Source organism: Solanum pennellii, chromosome 1 (assembly GCF_001406875.1).
Source record: "Solanum pennellii chromosome 1, SPENNV200".
Taxonomy (NCBI): Eukaryota; Viridiplantae; Streptophyta; class Magnoliopsida; order Solanales; family Solanaceae; genus Solanum; species Solanum pennellii.
The window spans coordinates 82,892,855-82,907,096 of NC_028637.1; the positions used below are offsets into that span (position 1 = coordinate 82,892,855).

A 14,242-nucleotide genomic window follows, 5' to 3' on the forward strand; every position below is an offset into this window, starting at 1 on the left:
CAAGAAGACGATAGTCTGTAAGTATTTAAATTCTGGTCTACAATATATGTGTAAGCTATTTTACAAATTTATATTATGTATTTTGTTGTAGGGACTGCGGGTTATACGTAGCTACATTTGCAGAGTTTTTGAGTGACCAACTTGTTATACCACCTGATACTGATGGCCATCTTGCAAATTACCTACGCAATAGATATGCAGCATTTGGAGATACGGCAGCGACAAGGTCAATGGTGGATACATAAGTGAGAATGACGATCCACCAAAGCCTAAGGGTCAATTCACAACACCAACTGAATATGATATTGTTAACATAGATTAGTAATTAGCAGGGACAGGATGAACAAGTTTTTATGTTCTTTTGTGTCGAAGACAATTATCTTTTGTGTTTTTCTAAAAGCTTATTGGTATTACAATAGTTTTTAGTTATTAACATTATGTGTTTTCAAGTTATTGTTTTAGACACAGTTGTTGCTTTATAACGTTAAGGTACAAAATTTTTATTGTTTCAGTTTAAGTATTTTTGACAGTTAATTTACAAAATGAAGTATATGACACTTAAGTTCTAATGTGTATGATACATTATTGTTTGAGTTTTAAGTATTTTTACTTACAAAATGATGTTTATGATACATAAGTTACAAATATTGCAGTTATATATTAGCAACTTGAATTATATGAATGTATATGATACATCATATACATAAACAAACTAATCACATATTACTATTACAGTGAAGAGCACCTCTGTTGAATATAATATATCAAAATTATAGTTCATAAGGCAGTATACACGAAACATGTAGTAAACATTTGAATAAGTCAAGTTTTGGGACACTTGAATAACTCATAAGGCAGTATACACGAAACATATAACATCATTTCAATCATATGAATGTATATGATATACATAAAAAAACTCATCTGGAATTACTGTTACATTGAAACCCAACAGTGTTGAATATAATATATCAAAATTATAACTCATAAGGCTGTATACACGAAACATATAGTAAACAATTGAACAAGTCAAGTTTTTGTACACTTGAATAACTCATAAGGCAGTATACACGAAACATATAACATCTTTTCAATAATATGCATGTATATGATACATCACATACACAAACAAACTCATATAGAATTACTGTTACATTGAAACGCACCACTGTTGAATCTATTTATTTATAAAATTTGGAGTTTAATTTTGGCACAAAATTTCCAGCAAAGTTATATATTTGAACATCAAATTAAGTTGTTTAACCAATACACTTTATTTAGTCCAAATTCTAAAGAAAAAAATAGATATAAGTACCATGAACACTGATGTCCTACGTTAAAACATTATTTCAATTCTCTTTCGGGAAGAAAGTACAAGTTCTCCTGTTATGTCCTTCTTGTCCACACTGCCCACAAGAATTATTGTTCACTGTTATTTTCTCATCCGCATTTTTCTTTCTTCGCATTCTTGGTCGTCCAGACAACCTTCTATACCTAGGTGGCCGGACAATTTCATCTAAAACATATTCTGGAACGTTTCAATCATCCTTATCTGGCATTGGAACCATTACAACCTCGTACGTTTTTTCTAATGCATACGGCTTGTAGTAATCAGAGCAATATGGGTGCAAATTTGTAACATTCTTGTGCTTCAAAACTGCAATTGCGTGTGCGCAAGGTATCTCATCATGTTGAAACCTTCCACATGTGCAAGTTTTCCTCTCAAGGCATACAATGTATCTTTTTCCGGCTTCATGAACTGTGAAAATATATTCAGATGATGGAACAACCTAAAAATTTAAGAAGTTAGTGATACATTACGTAATATACAATTTATATATCATTTTCAAAAGAACAGTTACCATTAAAAATCAGTTTGTTTCTGATATATAAAACAGAAATTTAGGAAAATGGATAAATACCTTCATCTTTGAACTTTTAGATGCGTTTACAATTAATATCTCCTCAAATCGTCGGCCCAATGTGTTCTTTGGATATGACGCTATTTCTCTATGTTTATAGTTCCAACTACCAAATAGAAGTCTAGCTTCCTCCAAGAAGTCTATTATAGTTAACTTACGTGCATCGACAAGGCATCCATTGATACGCTCAGCGATGTTCGAAGTCATCATTCTACCTCTGTTTATGGTTGAATGAACTCCTGACCACTTCTCATAACCAGCATCTTCAAGGTAATCCTTCACCCTATGATCAACTTTCACAACCTTAGCCATTAATTTATCAAAATCTTCCTTTCTGTATGCTTTTGCCATTGAGTAAAATATATCACTTAGTGTGTTTTTACTCCTTTTGAAACTTGAACATACATTCTTCCAAAGATGCCATATGCATGCACAATGAGGTACATTTGGGTACACAATGCTTACACTCTTTATGATACTTTCATTTCTATCTGATACAATACACATGTTTTCAGTGTCTACAACACCATATGCCAATGGCAATATGCATACTAATTACAAAGAAGCACACATTTAACTTCATGATACACAATGTTTACACTAAGATAAATTAATATAAATATAAAACAAGTTTTACATTACATCAGAATAATAACACTCATACCTGCACCATCGAGTGTGCTTGCTGATACAAAAGTACCCTTGTAAGCCCCGCCAAGATGTGCAACGTCCACTACAACTACAGGCCTGTAGTAGTCGAACCCTCTTATCAACGGTCTTAGGGCTATGAACAGATACATGAATTTATTATCTTCTGTCTTTTGCATCCTTATATATGAATTTGGATACACTTTATTTAGCATCCATATGTATCTCGGCATCTGTTTATATCCTTCTGATGGCTTACCCTTGAGCATTTCTAGTGCACGTTCTCTAGCACGCCATGCTTGTTGGTACGATATCTCAATTCCATACAATTCTCTAATATCTTCAATTACATCTCGAGGTGTATGGATTCGTTTATGATTTACCAATTTAGGGCAGTCACACCACTAATAAATCCAATTGTTGCTTGTACTTTTTTTAGTATCCTAGCCCGCATCGGACATGTATGTTCACTATTGAAATATCTCACTTTGAATACATCAGATTTTTTTCTGCAAGATGATTTTAAGGTCTATCCACATTGGTCGCTGAAGCAAACCAACACATAGCTGTCCAAATTTTTTTATTGGTTTAATTCATATAAGAAAAGCAATGTTATAATTATCACAACAAAATATATACGGCTTATACTTATGTATCAGATACAATATAAATAAAAATGTAATAGAGAAAAACAATCAGATCATAGAGAAAGCATTCCAATACCTTTTCTTATCCGATATTTTCACTCGAAAATTGAAGTTGTTCTTTATTTTATATTTAGCCATTACAGGAACGAGTGTTCCTTTTTCCTAATAAAATTGCCCAGTCTTCACTTCAGTACTATTGGAATCAGTTATGTAATTCGTAGCATTTAATTCTGGAATATAATCAATGTCACAAATTCTCGACTCGACCAGAGCAAGAGCTTCAGTATCTCTTTCGGTACCTTCCACGCATACGACTCACCTGATGAACAATCAAAATTACGTATCTCCCCAACAATTTTATCAGTTGTATCAACACAAAGCGGATACATGCCGATTCCAGATGCATTCTTTTTTACTTCAAAATAAAGTTTCACACCCATGTCGTTCTTGATTTTCAATGGACATGAGCTTCCCTCAACAATGTATCGGATTTCAATATCCTTTGTAACAGTGTCGATCTCAAGCTCTGATTAAAATCAACGTTTTCAGATTCACAAATGAAATGGAATGGCAAACAACAATTCCATCAACTTTGTAACCTTCATAATTAACATCGCTTACCCAAATTTCAGAATGTCGCAGCAGAATTGAGATTTTCATCTTCAAACCTTTTTTTTTATTTCTTAGAATGCAGATCAACTTTTACAGGAATAATTTTGATTTAGGAAGTTACTCTGATTTGAAATTTGAATTTACTAATCAGTTACGCAAGCTGTAGAGCATTAATTACGTGATTTCAGTTAATAATAACAGAAATCACGTTAAATCTTCCTAATTAACCGCAACAAATGTCAACTACGATGTATCACAAGTTATGTATCACGTGCTCTCTGGATGTATCCCGCTAACTTTAGTTTTAAGGGATTTTTCGTAATTTCAATTCTAAAAGGGATAAAAGGTCATTTTGTATTTATAATATGTGGTTCCTATAATTTATACTTTTTTAAATTGGGGGAAATAAGGGATTTTTGAAATTTTTATAATAAGTAGGGATAAATGGTTATTAAGGTAATTAAAGGAGTGTATTTAAGTAATTTTTCCTTGTAAATGTGGGAGATCGAAAAGTTGAAGAGATTAGGCCTAAAGGCCCGAAATTTAATTTTGTATTTTGTTGTTGGGCCTAAGCCCTTTTATTTAATGAAAAAATTAGCAAATTCCTAACTTAACTAGTAAAAATATCTACACTTTAAAATAATTATTGAAAATATCAAAATGTCAATATTTTATAAAGTAATTTGTATTCAAATATTATTTCTCAAAACAGTCCAACTTTGAATCAAATTCTATACTCATTACTCATTTACACTTCTTCCTATGCTTTAGTACCATTAAATTTATTTTCCATCTTTCACTTTTCTCTAAAATCAATTTTTTCAATTTTCACCATCTTCATCATTCACTTTTCTCTTTTTTTTTTCCTTTCATCAAAATTTCACCATTATTCTCTCTCATTGTTGAAGAAGAACTAATTATTCAAGTTCGTAATAATTTGTTCAGATCTATCAATTAATCAAGAAATCTCTCATTTGATAAAGGTATGTTTGAATTCATCATTTATTTTGCGAGAATTTGTTTTCAAAATCACACATTATGTTAAATTTTTGGATTGTATGTATTGAGGATTTTCCGTCATTTTTTATGTGAGTTTGTTAACATACTCATAAAATATTTATGCATTTCAGATTTTTAGCATTTACAATAATTTTTGTCGATCTTTTTTTATGATTTATTTTTATATTTCAAATTTAGTAGAATCCAAATTAGCATTTAGGTATTGAGTTGTTTCGCAAAAGTGTTTGAAAGTATTTTGAATGTTCTGTAGTTTGTAGTCAAATTTATTTTTACAAAATGATAATTCTAAATACAAACCTGTATTTTGATTATTTAAAATTGTGAATGAATACGAAATCAAAGATAAACTAGTTGGTATAAACATATAATGAGCAAAATAAAATACAAAACTATGTAATTGATGCAATTAGGATGAATACATAAATAAACTGTATTTTAGCTATTTATAGTTGAGAATGAATACGAAATCAAAATATAAATACAAAACTTTATGGTATACATTTAGACGAATATAAAATCAAATCTAAATACAAACTTTATGGTATACATTAGGACGAATACGAAATCAAGTCTAAATACAAACTATTTGGTATACAAAGTGATATTGGAAATAAGCAAAATAAAATACATATGTAAGATGGATGAATACATATATCATGAATATATGAGTATTGTATTCTGAATACTGGAAAATTTCTTAAAAGGAGATACATAAACTTCATAACCTTAACATGATGATCAAATAACTTCATAAAATTTCAGACATTTTTAAAGATAAATTATGATTTCATAACGTCAAAATGATGCCTTAATAGAATAAACTGCTTCAAATATGATAATGTATGGTAAATAAATGTGTTTAGAAACAAAATAAAAGATCAATAAAATTGAATATTGAATTTTTAGAATAATGGTGATAGGCGTGTTTTTTAGAACATGGTGAAAGAAGAAGATTCGATTTAGATTATTATTCCTTCAAAGCTACTTATTCGGCAGAAGAATATGCTAAGTTATATATCAAGGAGATTTTAAGAATTCATGGAGTTTCTTTGTCTATCATTTCATATTAGGGTACTCAATTTACTTCTCATTTTTTAGAAAGCATTTCAAAGTTTTCTTGGTACCAACGTGAAATTTAGTACCACATTTCATCCACAAACGGATGGTTTGGGGGAGCGGACCATCCAAACCCTAAAAGATATATTGAGGGCATGTGTCATTAACTTCAAGGGTAATTGAGATGAACATTTACCATTTACTGAATTTGCCTACAATAATAGCTATCACTCAAGTATCGTCATGGCACCTTTTGAGGCCCATTATGGGAGGAGATGTAGATCTCCTATTAGGTGGCTTGAGGTAGGCTAGTTTGCTCTAATAGGTCCTAAAGCAATTTATGAGGCTGTGGAGAAAGTCCGACTCATAAGGGATAGATTGAAGATGGCCCAAAGTCAGAAAAAATCATATGTCGACAACAGGAAGAGGGACCTTGAGTTTATGGTAGGTGACTTGGTATATTTGAAAATATCACCCATGAAAGGGTGATGAGGTTTGGTAAAAGGGTTAACTTAGTCCCCGATATGTGAGGCCATATGAGATTCTAAAACACGTCGGAAGTGTTGCCTATAAGTTGAAATTAACTATTGAGTTGACTCCGGTGCATCCGGATTTCCATGTATCAATGCTAAACAAGGGCTTAGGTATCTGTATCTATCCTTCCTCTAGAAGGCTTAGAACTAGATGCAAACCTTTCCTATGAAGATCTCCCGATTTATATTTTAGACTGGCAAGTAAAGAATATAAAGAATAAGGAAGGAGCTTCCATAAAGGCTCTTTGGAAGAATCATCTTGTGGAAAGTGCTACTTGGGAGGTCGAGGCCGATATGATGTCCCGATATCCTTATCTTTTTCCTTCCCCTTCTAGCCAAGGTTGAGGTTAGTACTTCCTCCTAGTTTTGGCTTATTGAGAGTCATGTATGTTTTAACTTCCATTACTTCCCTTTATTATGCATGTTCTTGTGATAATTCATGTTTCATATGTGTCTTGAATTATATGTTCTTCATACTTGATAAAACTTGATTATATGGTCGACATAGTTGACTTCATCTAGTATTCCTTGTTATGGAATTACTCAAGTGTGAAATTATGAAATGATATATAGGCTCCCTGTTGAAAATGTTAGCTACATGAGAAGGAGAAGGAAATTCCTCCTTGCATAATGTGAAATAATAAAATATGTGCATAAGCGGTCGTTGATATAGTCTCTACTTCATAACGATGCATTGTGGTGTTTAAGAATGGAGTTTATGTTTCATCCAATGTTGTGGAATTATTTGTGTGTATCTTGTGTTGTTTGGGTTTCTAGTCTTGATTCGTTAATTCAAGAAAAGTGTTTAAAGTGTCATTCGAGGATGAATGTTCCCCAAGGGGGGATTATTGTTACACCTCGTAATCCAATGACTTAGGCTAGGGTTTTATGTGTAGTTCAATTACTTAAAAGGATTTTAAAGATATTAGAGGTCCTATCTAATGCTAACCAACTTAGTTTGGGAAGATAGGATGATAAGAAATTAAAAACTACCATGACGTCCGGTGAACTAGTAACCTAGTCTATTGTAGTGCTAGTGATAGTAGGATGGCTTAAAAAAGGCGTGTTAGAGGCTTGACCATGATGAAGTAATGTGTATATATATAGGTACCTAATCAAGGGCCTAAGGGGTCAAGACCAAGGGAGGAGTTCCAACCTTGAGGGGCAAGCCAAAGCCAAAGGCCTACTGCATCAACCTTCACGGGCATGACACGACTCATAGTCAAGACAACGGGAAAGTGGGGAGCTCATGAAGTTGCCTTGGCCAATGAAAATGGTGACAACTTGGATTATCTAATGTCTAAGGCACCACGATTCACTTCACGACTCGTGGTGCACTTGACGACCGACATAGCTTGGTCGTGAACTTCACTTAGAAGTTTGGAGAAAGACCAAGTTGCGGAAGCTACTTACTAAGTCACCACGAGTTACTTCACGAATCGCGGTGCACTTGATGGGAGAGGAAGGTTGGTCGTGAAGTTGCCTTAGGCATTTGGGAAATGGAGGAGTTTGGTGAGGTTACTGTCTCCACGAGCAACTTAACGGCTCGTAATGCACTTGACGGGAAAGGGGCCTTGATCATGAACTTCACTTAGAGTCTAGTAGTGGTGGAAGTTTTGGGAGGCTACTGCCTCACACTTCACGAGCACCGAGATGAACCGTTGAGCTCTTCTCGGCTCATGAATTGGGGCGTGAAGACCTTACGGGATTCTTAATTAGAAGTCAAGTTGGACTTTTATTTTAAAAGTCCAACCAAGTCAGGGGTATTTTGGGTATTTTGAGGGTTTAGTATATATTGATTTTAATTCATTTTGCACCTAATTCCCACACCAAAAATAAATCCCAAATTGAAAATTCAATTGCTCTTACTTCTCTATAAATTCTCTCTCTACCCAAACGTTCATTGAAGAATATTAAAGCTCCATGAAGAGGACTAATTCTCCAAGATTTTCAACTTAATTTCATATCTAAGTCTTCATTATGGCATGCATTTTTTCACTCTTGGGATTCCTTTCCCCAAGATATCCCTTTAAAGATATTTTCAAACCTACCAAGATCTAGGGTTTTTCTCTACACATGGGTCTTCTTTAAAAAAATGAAATTATGAATCAATTATGACGAACTATGATTGTGTATGGTTGTTTAAGTGTGTATTGATGGTTAGTTGTTGTTGTTCACTTGATATTGCGTTAGACCCATGTTCTTCCCCAATTTCATAAATCTTGGATTGTAATTAGTGAATTGGTTGAAGGTGATGAATATGTCATTTGTTATATTGGTGTTAATTGTGTTATTACTTCATGAATTGTCTTATATAATGTATTTGTTAGGTTTGGACCTAATTCCTTAAGATTCTATGAATGATCCTCTTCTCTTAACACTAACTCTTGAATTATGTTATCCAATGATTAGAGATGATGTAATTGTGTATGTTCTTGTATAATTGAATATTGTATGATGATGATAGTTGGTTTTATGAGTAAATATCATTGATTTGGGAAGAAGTCTTGAAAGGGTTTCTTAAAATCCATTGGTAAGATCTTCAAGGTCATGAACATTTCTATTGTAGTATTGTTAGTCTATCTTTGGTAATGTTGATCAATTTGAAGTATGAATGATGAAGTTATGAATATATGATCATGCTATGAATATGATGGTTGTGAGATGATGATAGGTGTGCTACTATGAGGGGTTGAAGGTAATTCCCATGTGCATCTTATGACTATATTATGATGTAATGTTCTCACATGATGTTGGATTTATGATGAAAGGACTTTCTCTACCTATAAACTATGAGTTATGAATATGTTATATGAGGGGTTAAACTCCTAAGACATATGTTATGAGTTAATGTTAAATAAGACTTAAGGATACTTCAAAAAGGGAATTTAGCTTAGCACGGAGTGAACTTGACAATGAGAGGTGTTCCTTCCAAAAGGAAGGTAGGTTCACCCAATGTTCTCATAAGGTGGAAACTACAATGTGAATTAGCATGAAGAGGATTTGTAGTAACAACCTTCTAATTCCTTAACAATGTGCACGCATAGGAAGCTTAGATAGTAGATCCACTTAGATGTTATATGAATGTATGTGTCTTACCTTGGCAAGTAGGACACCCTCCTTTCGGTGTGAGGGGATGACATCGGATTCCATGTTAGCTCACATGTTCTATGTTGGTTATGGCGAAGTTTCCCAAAAGTTAAAATGAATGAATGAAAGTAAGAAGATAAACACTAACTAGGACTACTTAAGGGGTGTTACTTAGTGTAGGTAAGGGTATGGGACTTTATTATACATTGTACAAGTGGTCCTTGAGGGGAATTCTAAGGTGGATTCTTTATGTATCTATGATATGTATGATGTTGGTTTTACTTGATATACGTGATGTTGGTCTAAAATGTTATGCATGATTTTGACTACACTTGTTATGATAAAGTATAGGGTAAAAGACAATACTTATGGTTTCTTTGTTGGTTTACTTGGTTTATGTGAGGTTATGGGGCTTCATGTATACATTGTACTAGTAAACTTGGATTGGGGATATGAGTAAGGTATTGTGATGTATTGTTAAAATAGACTCTAAACATGAAATGTTGATTATGGCTTTGTTATGATGTTAATCTTGAACATGAATATGAATATGTCTTATTGTTGTTGTGATATGGACTTGTATATGTTCTTGGAATGTGCATAAAGGCTTTGAAAGTGAACTTAGCATGTTTAGAAATAAAATGCCCCTTTGTGCATGTCTTCAGATGTTTTACTTGCATATGTATACATACTTAGTACATGTGGTTTGTACAAACCTATATCTCTTCTATTTCTACATAAATGTAGGTTAGGGATATTGAGATGCTTCAAGACCAATTTCTCAACGAAGTTTGGATTGTTCCCAAGATGGTGAGTCCTCAAGTCCGTGGACAAAAGCCTATGAATCTAACTTTGTTATTTTGCTTATAATGAAAGACATTGTTCTATTTCCTATTTTAAGGGCTATGTTGTATTCACTCTATAAGATTTGTAATGTTGTAAGGGCTAAGTCCCAATTTTCACACTCTTATGTTTAGATGACTATGTGAGACAATTATATATTATTGTGAGACAATTATATATTATATTTTGATATATGGAATGATGTTGAACTTCAAATGAAAAGTTTTAGTATTCCGCTTTTTTATTCTATCTATGATGCAATGATGAATGTTAAAGGCTTGTTTAAGGCCTCTTCGAGGACAAAAACGTCAGTTTTGACTAGGGGGTGCTCTCCGGTCGTGACAAGACCCGACCCAAGAGATTGTTTGATAAGAGACAAGAATTACTTATCTATTATTTGAAAAAAGAAAGGGGGAACACTTATTAAACTGATAACATCTCAATCCCTCTTATTAAAAGGATATATTCCTTTTCAGTGAAAGGGGAAGAAAAACAATGTAAAAATATAAAAACAATAGAAAACACAAATCTGAAAAAAGAAAGAAAGAGAACTTTTTCTGTCAGATAAATTTAGTTTGTGAATCAATCTTTGATTCCTTGTGATTCAAAGGAAGACTTTGGAGCAATCGACTTCCGCTGCAACACTATAAGTTACACAATTCGTCAATTTCTTTCTATAAATCTAATAGATTACAACTAACCACTCATCTTATATTTATATTTTTAATTATTGCGGGGCATTACTTCACCAACTAGGGAACCTCTCATCTTGCACAGCTTTCGGGAAGAAAATCAAGTAGCAGACACATTAATCTAAGAAGTATCTTAGATGCAACAATCAAACTCTTTTGTCGATGAATAGTTTCACATTTGTTTGTAATTAGTAAGGTGGAAGCAGATAAAGTAGGAACTCCTTTTGTTCGGTTGAAAAGGGCTCCAATAGATCCTAAAAATTGTAATAACGATGAACCCTCCCTTGAAAATAGCTCTAGCAGACTAGCAGACATTCCACTCCCTATGTAATAATGCATGTTAGTTTGTATTTATATAATTATCTCAATTTTATCAAAAAAAAATCACATAATACAAAATAAAGTCTGAAGGTTGAAAATGCAAGAAATGAACAACAAAGAACAAAAGAGGTCAAAAATTATTAGGAGCGAAACAAAGATCTAGTAAACTAATACGAAAAGAATATACATTTGTTGCCAAAATGCAAAGAATACACCAAATATTGAATGTTTTAAAAAAGAAAGCATATAATAATTTGACATTATTGGTGCAAAGGCTAAAATTGTTGAGTTTATAGAAGTTAAAAGAACATGAAAAGTTCACAAGCTTAGGACAAAGAAGATTACTTCAGTAAAGGTGTAGTTGAAGTATCATTCAGTTGGAGAGGCAACTTGGAAGACAGATTGCACCAGATATCCTTAATTTTTCGAGGCTTTAAGTACTTTCTTTTACTTTATATTTGAGGACAGACATAGTTTTTAGTGGTGGATAATGAAATTAACAAAAAGGTTAATTGAAATTTTTTGTAACACTATCATTTTACCCCTTCCGGTAGTTGCCCTATGTCATTTCTAATCAGTATGTGAAATAGGTTTTGAAATTTGAGTAATATATTGTGATTTTTGAAAGTTTAGAGTTTTTAAAGGCTTAAATTGTTAAAAAGTAGTTTTTGGTGTCAAATAGAGTTTCAAGTCTTGGAAAGACATTTCGTCAATTCCATCAATTCCGCATTGCAGAATTTGATCGGGATAGTTGTTGGTTTCAAATTCGAATTTTTTTGTGAATTTGAGATTTTAAGTTGGAAATTCAAGAAAGTTTAGCCATTGAGTTGACTTTGTTCAATATCCATTGAGATGCTTTAATCAAATTTTTACTAGTTCCATAGGATTAGGGGGATGATTATAGGCCTAGGAGAAGTCTTGGTTGATTTTTTAGAGATTCTGATCTTTGTTTGGTTTTTTAGACGTTATGTTAGTTTATTGCAATTCCACATGTTTCAAGTCATGGATACTTCAGATTCGTGTTTCGATGATTTTGTTGAGTTTAGTTGGGTGCCATATCTAGTTTGTGTACTTAAGATTTTGAATGAATCTTGAGGGTCCATTCGGTATATTTGTGTCAGCTGATGGTTTCTGGTGCCTGCAGACTGTTATTTGTAGTTTTCATGATTTGACAAACTTAGGGACCTTGTAAAGGTACCGGGTTTCTTACATGAATATTGCAGGGTTCTTGTTGAGTATTGCAGATGAAACAAACCCAGGGACCTAGTAGAGGTACCAGGCTCTCATGAAAATGAGCCAGTCGACTGCCAGCTGGAGATAGTACAGAAAGTAGGTGCACACTTCCCGATGGCGTCAGAAAGTGTGACCTTTCCAACCAATGGCAAAGAAGTTTAGGAAAGGGACTTGTCAATACAAAAGACACTTTCCTAAACACTTTTTGGTAGCTTTTGCAACTTGATAAAAACTTTTCAAGAAATCTTGTAAAGGCTAACAAAAAGGAAAAAGGCATAATCAAATTCCAAACACAACTGCAACATCTGGAGCTTTTCGTCTAGTTGTTTAGGAATTTATTCTCGTGTTCTTGAACTGTAAACCACTCCTGAATCTATAAAGGAATTGGTGTGTTGTGTTAGAAGTCTAGGTTGTCCAGGTGGGATAGCTTAGTGGGAGATTGTTTTTTTCTACTTAGGCTTGTTAAGCAATAGAGGACTATTGCTTAACGGTAAGATTGATAACTCTTTCTTACGTTTGGTGTAATCGTGTTTCGCTTTTGCTTTGGAAGATTAGTGAAAACGATTGAAAATCCTGTGAGACAGGTCGTGGTTTTACTCCCTTAAGCAAGGAGGTTTCCACGTAAAATCATTGTGTTGATTTTACTGCATTTAACTTTCTGTTTTACTCATTAGTGTAGTAAGGGATCTGGTCCATTACTGTTAAGTAAAGGCATACATTCTATCAAGTGGTATCAGAGCAGACACTCCCTATTTGGTTAACACCAAAGAAGTGATATCGTTCTAGAATGGCTGCTCCACTTAATCTCGAAGAAGGTCAGTCATCACACAGACCTCCTCGTTTCAATGGACATTTCTACAGTTGGTGGAAAGTTAGAATGCATGACTACCTCATGGCTGAAGACAGCGAGTTATGGGATATTGTACTGGATGGACCATTTGTTCCGATGATGGATGAAAAGGATGGAGAGAAGACTATTACTGTTCCAAAGCCTAGGCAGAAATATGACGAAGCTGACAGGAAAAAGATTGAAAAAGGTTTCAAAGCTAAAACTCTTCTGGTTTGTGGGATAGGACCTGATGAGTATAACAGAGTGTCAGCCTGTGAGTCTGCTAAAGAAATTTGGGATTGCTTGAAGACTGCACATGAAGGAACTGAACAAGTCAAAGAATCTAAGATTGACATGCTTACCTCACAATATGAGAACTTCAAAATGAAGGAAGGAGAAACAATACATGACATGTTCACCAAGTTGTCTTCCATTACAAATGAGCTGCGAAGTCTGGGTGAACCTATAAGCATGACCAAACAAGTCAGGAAAGTGCTTCGAATTCTTCCAAAGTCTTGGGAGAGCAAAGTTGATGCCATTACAGAAGCCAAGGACTTGAAGGTGCTGACTATGGATGCTTTGATTGGTAATCTGAAAACACATGAGATGAATCGAAACTATGATTTGTCAAAGAAGGAAGCCAAGAAGGACAAGTCATTGATGCTAAAGTATAAATCAGATGAAGATTCAAGTGATGATGATGATATGGCATACCTCATTAGTAGATTTCAAAAAATTGTGAGGAGAAACAAAATTTATAAAAGAGGAACAAATGGGACTCGAAATACTGCTCAAG

General features: G+C 33.6%; 1 protein-coding gene across 1 annotated transcript; it reads right to left on the reverse strand.

Annotated features, from left to right (window-relative positions):
- Positions 1-1,538: 1,538 nt before the first annotated feature.
- Positions 1,539-3,657, reverse strand: LOC107023943. Its single transcript, XM_015224791.1, has 4 exons — positions 3,537-3,657; positions 2,587-2,706; positions 1,923-2,473; positions 1,539-1,790 (listed from the first exon to the last, which is right to left on the reverse strand). The coding sequence occupies exons 1-4, from the start codon at positions 3,655-3,657 to the stop codon at positions 1,539-1,541; spliced, it is 1,044 nt and encodes a 347-aa protein (XP_015080277.1).
- Positions 3,658-14,242: the final 10,585 nt, after the last annotated feature.

Excerpts from the sequence above, each read along its gene's own strand:
- LOC107023943 (XM_015224791.1), bottom strand. The coding sequence starts at position 3,657 with ATGGGTGTGAAACTTTATTTTGAAGTAAAAAAGAATGCATCTGGAATC. Across the intron at positions 2,474-2,586 it reads AAGCACACTCGATGGTGCAG|TATGCATATTGCCATTGGCA; the intron begins GTATGAGTGTTA and ends CTTTGTAATTAG. Across the intron at positions 1,791-1,922 it reads CTAAAAGTTCAAAGATGAAG|GTTGTTCCATCATCTGAATA; the intron begins GTATTTATCCAT and ends TTAAATTTTTAG.